The 10969-nt window shown below is 43.1% G+C and overlaps 1 protein-coding gene across 1 annotated transcript; it reads left to right on the top strand.

Moving 5' to 3' along the window:
• The first annotated feature begins 144 nt into the window (after positions 1-144).
• Positions 145-526, top strand: LOC143280259 (uncharacterized). Its single transcript, XM_076584890.1, has 2 exons — positions 145-315; positions 374-526. Exons 1-2 carry the CDS (start codon positions 145-147, stop codon positions 524-526), a joined length of 324 nt encoding a protein of 107 aa, XP_076441005.1.
• The last annotated feature ends 10443 nt before the right edge of the window (positions 527-10969 follow it).

Below are 10969 nucleotides of genomic sequence, written 5' to 3'. Positions count from 1 at the left end.
CCCACCCCATTCAGCTGGAGAGCGGTGTGGGTTGTGCGGATTGCACGGGAAAGGGCGAACGATACAAGGCAGGAAATTACAGGCTCATCTCACTGACCAGCATACCCTGCAAGTTGCTGGAACATGTACTGGTCATGTGCCATCATGGAGGACTGCGAAGAGCACCAGATCCTCTGCAAGGAACAGCACGGTTTCTGTCGCGCCCACTCGTGTGAGACGCAACTGTTGGGTTTTGTCGATGAGGTCTCCAAAGCGCTTGAAGATGGAAAGCAGGAAGACTTGCTGGTCTTAGACTTCAGTAAAGCCTTTGACAAGGTGAGTCATAGCCTACTCATCCACAAACTTCGTCGGTTACCTTGGCATCTGCGGCCAGATCAATGCATGGATTGGGGATTTCCTACGGGACAGGAAACAGTCCGTCGTCGTCAACGGGTCAAAATCAGAGTTTGCTCCAGTGGAGTCAGGGGCTCAGTTCTTGGCCCGACTCTATTCCTACTGTATATCAATGGCCTGCCGACTGGTCTGACCTCAACAGCAAGGCTCTTCGCGGATGACACGGCCTGGCATACGAGTGTTTGTTCAGCACAAGACCAGAAAATCCTACAGGAAGACCTCGACAAACTCGCCACCTGGGAGAAGAAGCCTGGAAAATGCCCTTCCACCCTCAGAAGTGCACCATAGTTCATATGACTAGACGCCGGACTACCCTCCACCACGACTACCAGCTCCACGGCCATACGCTCCAGGAGGAATCCCAGGCAAAATACCTGGGCGTTACCATTACGAATGACCTGGACTGGAAGCCCCATATCACCAACATCACTAAAAAGGCAAACAAAACCCTAGGCTTCATCAGAAGAAACATCAGACTTAACAGCAAGTCCATTAAGCAGGCTGCATACAAGGCACTGGTGCGACCCATACTGGAATATGCTGGAACGGTATGGGATCCCTACACTGAAGAAAACATTGAGGTAGTGGAAAAGATCCAGCAGCGGGCAGCAAGGTGGGTCTCGCACCGATTCCGACAAACATCCAGCGTTGAAGATATGCTCAGCGATCTAGAATGGCCAACGCTGCAGACTCACAGGAAAACAGCGAGACTCACCATGTTTTACAAAATCCACCACGGCAAGCCCTGCATCAATTCCCAGCACCTCCCTTCCGTCAGCGCCAGAAAACACTCTTCAAGGCGCTCCCACCACCTCCACTACGACGTCCCACAGAACCGCACAGACTATCGCCACAAATCCTTCTTCCCAAGGACCATACCGGAGTGGAATAGCCTTCCTGCAGAGACTGTGTCGACGCCATCCCTGGCTGCCTTCCAGGCCAGGATGGCATGCCTCCACTAACCCCTTCCCTCCCCCCCCCCCTACGCCCCCCCCTCTCCCCTCCCCCACCAATTCGGAAACAGACCTGGCAACACCCATGTGGACTAGAAAACTATGACATGCGCTCATCCGACCGGAGCGGGAAGCTTTTTCCTAAGTGAAAAGTGCGGCTGATTCGTCTTGATGTAGATGTTGGCTGCCTATACCCAAGAAGAAGAAGGAATCTCATGTGTCTCAGTTCAGGCTGTCACTGAACTGAGATCAACCTTTCCTGAGCTGGTCAGTCAGTAACAGGATTCAAGGCTTTTCGCCCGCGACTGGGCATCAGTTGGAGGCAGTTGTGTCTGCTTTGCCGGTCTCTTCAGCCGGGACTGTTTGCCCGGTTCTGCACTCGTGAGTGAAAACAACATTAATGTTATATATTCTTTCAACTGGAATGAGGCCACTGTCACATCTCATGACAAACCAAGGTGTGTGTGCCTAACCCCCTCCTTGTTCTCCCACCCCATTCAGCTGGAGAGCGGTGTGGGTTGTGCGGATTGCACGGGAATCTCATGTGTCTCAGTTCAGGCTGTCACTGAACTGAGATCAACCTTTCCAGAGCTGGTCAGTCAGTGACAGGATTCAAGGCTTTTCGCCCGCGACTGGGCATCAGTTGGAGGCAGTCGTGTCTGCTTTGCCGGTCTCTTCAGCTGGGACTGTTTGCCCGGTTCTGCACTCGTGAGTGAGGACAGTTTTCCTCCGAGTGTTTGGTGTTCTTCAGTCGGTGTTCTGTGTTGAATGTCTTTCAGCGTCTGGGTAGCAGTACCCGCCTGGAAGTGCTTTCAGTGTTCCCACTTTCCGTGTCTTCCATTGACTTCCCTGTCCATCCACTGACTTCCCTACCCTTCCTCTGACCATCCACTGTCTTCCCTGGAATTCCACTGCCAGACTTTGACTTCCATGGTCTAGGCCTTCTTTGGCTGCTGCCGCCTGCCGCTGCTTTCCGTCGCCAGCGTTCTCTGGCCTGATGCTCGGCTGTCTCGGTGTTCATCGCCGTCGTAGTCATTGGTCTTCGTCTTCGTCGTCACTGTTCTTCGTCGTCGTCACTTTCTGTTCTTCGATCTTCTTCGTCGTCGTCGTCACTACTTCATCATCGTCGTCACTACTTCTTCAGCATCGTCGCAGCCTCCTTACCTTCATCAACGTTGTACTTGTGTTTCCGTGTCACCGTGTACACACATATTCACACACACACACACACACACACACACACACACACACACACACACACACACATATGTGCTAAATCGTTTATTTTTCTTCCAGTAGTGAATTTATTCACTCTTGAGACCACTGGCCTTCTCTCGAAGGATTGTGGTTATTTCCACGTTTGTGGCATTTCACTCTTTAGTCAGTTAATTTGCTGAAAAGTGTCTCAGTCTGCCAGCGGCACTCCATTTCAGTCACTAGAGATTCTTCGACTTCCTGGTAGACGCGGGAAACCCGCGGGTGAGTTTAACGACCTATATTGGCAATCTGCCCTTACTAAGGTCAAGTTGCTCATCGTGGCTGTGGTCCGTAGTTTCTCCGTGAATGGTGGTGTGATCGAGGCATTTGGTCATAGTGTTCTCAATGGGGGGGTGTCAGTGGTCATGGTTGGCGGTCCGAGGTGCACGGGTGAGGGAAGTCCTGGACCGGCGCTGGAATAGCGTGGCTTTTATCGGACTGACAGTATTAGTAGCGCCAGTGTGGTTTTTTTTTTTTTTTTTTTTTTTTTTTTTTTTTTATCAGTGACACTAGTACTGGTAGCGGCTTCAGTTTATGACATAGTATTAGTAGCGTGCCTTTTATGACGGTAGTACTGGTAGCGTGGCATTTATGACACTAGTAGCAGTAGCGTGCCTTTTACGACACTAGTACTGGTAGCGTGGCATTTATGACACTAGTACTGGTAGCGTGCCGTTTATGACACTATTATCAGTAGCGTGCCTTTTATCACTGAGTGACACTAGTATTAGTAGCGTGCCATTTATGACACAAGTATAGGTAGCGTGTCTTTTATGACACTGTTGTATTAGTAGCGTTATGACACTTGTATTAGTGTCTTGCCTTTTGTGTCATAGAATTAGTAGCGTCCATTTTATGACACTTGTATCAGTAGCGTGCCCTTTATGACACTGGTATGCTACTAGTGGCATGCTTTTTATTACACTACCGCGCTGATCTTGTCATCCGAAACAACTGAACACCCGGAGTAACATCCCAAATCGTCTCCCAGGGAACTTGTCAGTGTCCTATATCGTCCCCCCGGGGGACATTCTGGGACGTCCTCCCTTCATGCTGTTTTGGTCACCGTTGACAGGGCACTGTTGGTATGATCAGGTTATTGGGCTTAAAATATGTTTTGTGACAATAAGATCAAATGATGAGCGCTGTGGCCGAGCAATAAAAGCACTACACTTCGAGCTGAGATTCCTGGGTTTGATCCTGGCAGACTCGTGAACTACGAAGATTTTTCTGATCTATTAAGTCTCGCAACAAATGTGCAGACCTGCTGGGTCCTGAACCGCTTCGTCAGTGTAATACACATACACACACAGATGCACTCTCTCTCTCTCTCTCCGTTATATCTAGTTTCTGCAGTCAGGTGTATCCGTTATTGGTTGAGATCATTACAAATGTTCAAGAATACCCCGCAAAGCTTATGATATGCTGTATGATTTAGATGCTAGAGCTGACCTGGGTAACCACGATTCGCCATTATTTGTCTGAATATGGGTTTGGATTTGTTTGGTTAAACCAAGGCGTTGGTAGCATCCAGGCGTTTATCGGTGTGTTTCGACAACGACTGATTGTAGATGGCAGAAGTGGTCTGATCATATTCAAAATAGTGAAAGATTTAGTTTCTAAAAGAATTTTTGCAGTGTGTCTCATCTGAAACCTTACTTATTGTTAAACATGGATAGGCATTTCAAATATATAACAAGATTTAGATTAGGTATCACACTGAGAATTAGTGCTCCATCATTACAGACACAGAATATGTAACTGACGACCGTACAGTGATGTGATCTGTCCGTGTTATGTAATGACTCACAAGAAAATGAGATACACTTTCATCTTTGCTGTCCAGCTGGAACATTCAAGGGGAGCTTATTCAGCCCAAATATAGAAAATCTACATTGTTCAAACTGAACTTACTGATGTCATCTATTTCCCATGAAGTTGTTTGTAAATTTTCACTATTTTTATTCAAAACTTTCAAATTCAGAGAAATGGCTATCTCGTGAAAACGTTGGGTTTTTGTTGTTGTTGTTTTTGTGTGGTTTTTTTTCTGTTATTGTTCTGCACATTGAACTGTAATGCAGTTATATTTTTTGTTTGACTGTGTTTATTGTTGATCACAATATCGCGATGTCATGTTTGTAAAATGATGTACACATTTTCCTTCATAAGGGCCTAAGCCTATACATGAATAAACCATCTCTCTCTCTCTCTCTCTCTCTCTCTCTCTCTCTCTCTCTCTCTCTCTCTCATGTAAACTATCAACAACAAAGAAGAAAGAAAGAAAGACAGAAAGGAAGAAAGAAAGAAAGAAAGGCAGTCAAACAAAAGCAACAAACAAGTTATCAGAATATAATATTCGGAATTTTAAAAATTTTTTTAATGCATTCTCTCAGAATAAAAAAAAAAGTTTCAAAACAAATGACCTCAAAAGGAAAGATACATTTTCATACACACACACACACACACACACACACACACACACACACACACACACACACACACACACACACACAGAACACTCTTTCCAATCATAGAGTATTGAACAATAATTATATAATGCTGATTTTTTAAGGCACAGTGAAAGAAAATACCACCCACTAAAATTAAAAGTAGATTTCACGTCATGGATTAGAATGTTTGGTGTCAAAGACCATTATTGGATCGGTTGGTAATGCTCTTTACTTTTTATATTAGACCACCCGTGACCACCACCACCACCACCAACAACAACAACAAAAACAACAACAACAAACAAAAAATAAGGACAAGAACGAGCAGCCGACGTCCAAGAAGATTCCACGCCGTCGGAACAGGTACCAGAACATTGCACCATGTCAAAGTAAACTGCACGTTTGATGGCGTCCGTCAATACTTAAATGGAACAGGCACGATTCGCCTTGTGCCGTTTCGCTTGCTCCTTGCTCGTGCTGTCACACTCCTTCGCCGCTTGATCGTCATTCGTTTATTTATTTATAGTCTGTTCTTCTGAGATGATGATATTATACTGATATTTCGCCTCTTGAGATTTGACACTTTGTCATGTTTCGCCTACCCACCATTTACGGCTGTGCCTTCTCTCTCTCTCTCTCTCTCTCTCTCTCTCTCTCTCTCTGTGTGTGTGTGTGTGTGTGTGTGTGTGTGTGTGTGTGTGCGGGCTTAGTCAGCCAAAATATAGACAACCTACGTTGTTTGATTTGAACTTAATAATGACATCTACATCCCCCTGAAGCTGTTCGTAAATGTTCACTATTTTTTATATAAAGCTTTCAAATTCAGAGAAATGGCTGTTTCTTGAAAACGTTGTTTGTTTGTTGTAGCTTTTTGATGTTGTTTTTGTTTTTGTTTTGTTTTTTGTTGTTGTTGTTTTGTTTTGTTTTGTTTTGTTAATTTTTATTGTTCTACACATTGAACTGTAATGCAGTGATGTTTTGTTTGACTGTGTATATTGATGCTCACGTTTATCGTGATGTGATGTTTGTAAAATGATTGTCTCATTCCCTTTCATAAGGGGCTTAGGCCTAAACATGAATAAACCATCTCTCTCTCTCTGTCTGTCTCTGTGTCTGTCTCTCTGTCTCTCTCTCTCACTCACTCTCTCTCATGCAAACTGAACATTCAGCGAACGGATAGATTCTAATCATATGCCTGTAACTGCAAGTGTTATTTTTCCCAATGAAAAAATATATGTAATGCAGTATTTCGTGATCAGATTTTGGAGAAGTTTGTATGGAATGATAAAAATCCTTATATATCTATTGGTCTTTATGCACAGAAAGGATACGTACTGAAATTGACAAGGCGATAAATTCAATTGATGTTGATGTTAACGAAGCCCTTGTCACATTTAAAGAATGTGTGAGAGAATGTGCTGACTGCATGAAGAAAAGTTTCAAAATTAGTAATAACAGAAAGTTTGATGTTTGGTTCGATCGCGTGTGTAGAAGTGAAAAAAGAAATGTAAGAAGATTATCAGCGAAATGCAGACTTTTTCTGGATGGGAAAGTTTTTCACGAATATAATCAAGTCTAACGTGATTACAAAAAGTTGCTTAAAAAAAAAAAAAATAATAAAAAAAAAGAAAGAAAGAAAGAAGAAAAAAAATAAAATAAAATAAAACGTTCGATCAATTTGTCACATCTGTCACTGAACCAGAAAGAGTTCTGGAAAGCTGTTTACGAAACTTCATTTACAAGAAAACAACAAAGAAATGACATCAGTATCAACGCATTGTTTCAGCATTTTAAATTGTTGTTAGAAAAATGTTCAGCTTTTGACAATATCATGTAAGTTGGGATGCTTAGTATGTTGAGACTGATGATTATATGAACCGTCCAATTTCCAGAGAGGAAGCATTAAATTCACTGAGGAAACGGAAAAATCGAAAAAGCTCACGGGCCTGATAGTATTATTGGTGAAATAGACAAGAATTCAAATGACCATGTTATACAATCTTTTGTTACTGGACGAAATCCGTGATTTTACCACTTTTCATGAAAGGAGATGTTAACAATCCAGATAACTACAGAGGCATCTGTCTCAGCGATATAAGTAGCAACGTGTTTAGCACAATATTAAATAATAGAATACAAGAACGGGCACAAGAAAACGATATTACTGGAGACCACCAACAGGATTTAAGGAAGGGTATTCACCAAAAGATCATAGGTTTGCTTGTTTGGCATTGGTGCAAAGGCTTTTCTTTCCTTCTTCTTCTTTTTTTTTTTAATAATAATAATAAATTTAATGTAACTTTTATTAACTTAGAGAAAGCCTTTGACTCCATGTAAAGACATCTGCTATGGCCAATATTGTTTAAAATGGTTAAAGAGGCCCGCGTATTGTATAAGTGTTTTCGAAGTGTCTATGATACCGTAAAGTGCATAGTTAAAGTCTACATAGCTAGAGTAAAACAAGGTGAAGTGTGCAGTACAGTGTTGTTCTCCCTTTTCATCAATGACTTGGTGATTGATGTTACTAATAACGAAAGACGTGGTGCCGATTTTTCTTTTGATGCATTTGAATTATTTATTTTGTTATTGGCCTTGCACGTTTTGTCAGAACCTTTTGTTGGTCTACAGACTCGACTGAATAATTAACAACATGCTGCCAGTTCTCTTCAACCGAAAGTCAAAGTGTGTAAGGGTAACATCGTAGTATTTAGGAAGGAGGGAGGGGGCTGGGGGGTATGTACGTTTTCAAGAAAGATGGTTTTATGGTAGTATTACAATGCTTGTTGTCAATGTTTGTAAGCATCTCGGGTAAATTCTACCACTTTGAGCCCTGTTTCTGTTTGTAAAGACCTTGCTAGTTGGGCCAAAAAATGCCTCATTGTGTGTCAGTTATAAAAAGATCGCCATCGTTGGATAAATTTTTCACTGCGGTTGATATTGACATTTGTTTTATGCTCAGGTGCAACCTGTCATTCAATATGGTTCTGAATTATGAGGACAGCAAAAAGCCGCGTTGGAATGTGAATCTGTGCACTTCATGTTTGCGTTGAAGAAATTTCGAGGCGTAGATATGCGCACTCGTAATAATCTAATAATTATATGGTGAAACAAATAGATGCCCAATATGATTATTTCAGCTATTCAGTGTATACATTATTGGCTTAACCCTTTCACCGCCATTCAATTTAGAGTACTAAATCCCCTTGTGGTATAAATACAGAAAAGACACTGGCTAAGAATAGCTGGGGATTCCCCTTGAGATGTATAGAAAATATGGCCTATCCTACTACCGAACATTAAGAGCAGTAGGTTCATGGATAACAGACCAGTGATGGCAGGACTGGAATGACCGTATTCAAAATGGTGAAAGATTTGGTTTGTACAGAGCTTTTGGACATACACATGAGATGAAACCGTACTTGATATGCAGCATGGAAGTTTTTGACAACAAGATTTAGGTTAGGCGTATCATGCTCATAGATAGCTAAACATTATTGTAGATACTGAGATACTGTCCATGTAAAGAAGACGGAAGGTAAAGTGCATTTTGTTTTTTGTTGCCCAACCCTTTGTAGAATCAGAGAAAATATAATATTATATTCCACCTAAGAACTATCAACAACCATGTCTATTAAAATTGAATATATTATTGTCATCCACGAGACATGATGATATTTGGAAACACACACACACACACACACACACACACACACACACACACACCACACACACACACACGGCAATTGACTACGTAGGCGAAATGGGTGTAGGCAAATCAGGATCACCAGTTTAGTGATAGGCGAATCGGGAATAGGCGGAACGTACATAAGCATGTCAGTTAGGACACGCAGGGCAGGCAGAATGTCCTGACTGCATTCAATTTTTCCCAGTCTTCCATGCAGAAGCACTTATTTCATTGCACTTTCATCACGTCACACTATTTCGTCCTTTGTCCTGTCGTGTTTTCGTGTCGCATTTTCATCGTACTGTATATAATCACTATTTCCAGTCCGGAGATGGCCCTGTGTAGTCGGCTGACCCATATGCAGTACTACTACTACAACAACTACTACTACTACTAACATTGATAATGTTAATAATGGTAATAATGGTATATGTGTTAATTAAACCCCTTCACTGCCCTGCACGTATGTGACACGTGCATAGTAACGTCACTGATGATGTTATCAGAGTAAGGGGAAATAACTCTGGAAGGCAGAAAATTCACATAGTTTGTCTGGAGTGGTTTTTCTCCAGACCATTTTCTCAGTTTTAGGCTCATTGTTTTGGATATTGTTTTATGACCTGAAACACCATTTTCTACTGTTCTTCCCATGGCAGTGACAATGATCACATTTGTGGATCTGAACAGTTAATTATTCTAAGTACATCGTCCAGCCAGTCAGTCCTGCACAGGCATTTACACCAGACTCTTCATAAATCAGTTTTCCAATCGTCTGTGACTAAAACACTCCGTATGAATCTGTCGCGATGCTTTTGGATGGCTTTCGTTTTGTTTTACAATGCTGTTGACGGGAATCTCTCTACATCATAGCAAAACATTACATCTAACAAATGGCATGCTCCAAGATCTATTTCAGTACTTTCGTTCATCTTTGGCTTGTATCAGCAATGCTGTTTAAAAGCAGACTCACTTTCAGTTCTCACTGAGTTCATTTTCTCAAAAGTTGGTGGTTTTCTGCAGGTGACAGGCCCACGCAATTTATCCACCACGCCTGACGGCTCCCACAGTTTCTTGCACTCTGTGACCAGACTCCTTAAACATCTGGGCAGCGTCTTTCACCGGAGAACTCTGACCATTGGCCTTGTTATCACCAACGGTACCCTTCACTTTCGGAGCGATCCCCCACTTTCTGGCCTTGTCTTGCGCGTAACTTCTGAAGAGAGAGGCAGCATCTACCGTCCTGGCTTTCTTCTTCGCTGCCAGCTGCTTGAACCAGTCTTGCATTCTTTTTCTGTTCCCCGCTCTCACGTTTTCCACGTACTCGGCTTGTTTTTCCAAGTCAGACCTCTCTGCTTCACTGGTGGCCGGGAGCTTGAGACGGCGGTGCTTGTAAGAAGAACCAGCGCTGTGCCTGGGCTCTCCTGGCTCACCGGGGTCTTCGTGGCCACCTGCGTTGCCCAGTAATTGATCACGTGGATGCATCGGTTTTGGGTTGTGCTCGTAAGATAGCTTGTCTATGTGGTGTTGAGTTGACCGTTGTTGTTGTTGTTGTTGCAGAGATGGTGGTGGTGCTTGTGTCTGTTTTTCGTGCCCTTGTCCCTCCGCGGGATGTTCTTGTGGCCCTTCAGATTGAATTGCTTCGTCTTGGTGATACTGTGGATGCTGCTCTGTTCGTTGTTGTTGTTGTGGTGATGATGATTGTGGTAGTATTTTTGGTTGTTGTTGTTGTTGTTGTTGTTGTCCTAGTCTCTCTGTGAGTTCTTGTTGCTGTTCAGGTTGTCCTGCTGTTTCTTGGTATTGCTCTTGTTGTGGTGGTAGTCGTGACGGCGGTGGTACTTGTGATGGCTGTTTTTGTTGTCCTGATCTTTCTGTGTGCTCCAGGTCCTCTTCAGGCTGACCTGCTTCTTCTTGTTGATAGTGTGGATGTTGCTCTGTTCGTTGTTGTAGTTGTTGTTGTGATGGTGGTTGTAATGGTTGTAGTAGTTGTTGTTGTGATGGTGGTTGTAATGGTTGTAGTTGTTGTTGTTGTGATGGTGGTTGTAATGGTTGTAGTTGTTGTTGTTGTGATGGTGGTTGTAATGGTTGTAGTTGTTGCCCTGGTCCCTGTGGGTGTTCTTGCTGCTCTTGAGGTTGACTTGTCCGTTCCTGGTGATACTGTGGCCACTGCTCTTGCTCTTCTTCTTCTTGTGGTTGCACTGCTCGGTGCTCTTGGTCATCCGCGTGTTGCTCCT

The sequence above is a fragment of the Babylonia areolata genome, chromosome 3 (genome assembly GCF_041734735.1).
Source record: "Babylonia areolata isolate BAREFJ2019XMU chromosome 3, ASM4173473v1, whole genome shotgun sequence".
Classification (NCBI taxonomy): Eukaryota; Metazoa; Mollusca; class Gastropoda; order Neogastropoda; family Buccinidae; genus Babylonia; species Babylonia areolata.
Note: the sequence above shows the minus strand (reverse complement) of the source record. Positions and strands in the feature narration are given on the sequence as shown.

Coding starts and splice junctions, on each gene's coding strand:
- LOC143280259 (XM_076584890.1), top strand. CDS start 145: ATGGAGGACTGCGAAGAGCACCAGATCCTCTGCAAGGAACAGCACGGT. Junction 316..373: donor TCAGTAAAGCCTTTGACAAG/GTGAGTCATAGC, acceptor ATCTGCGGCCAG/ATCAATGCATGGATTGGGGA.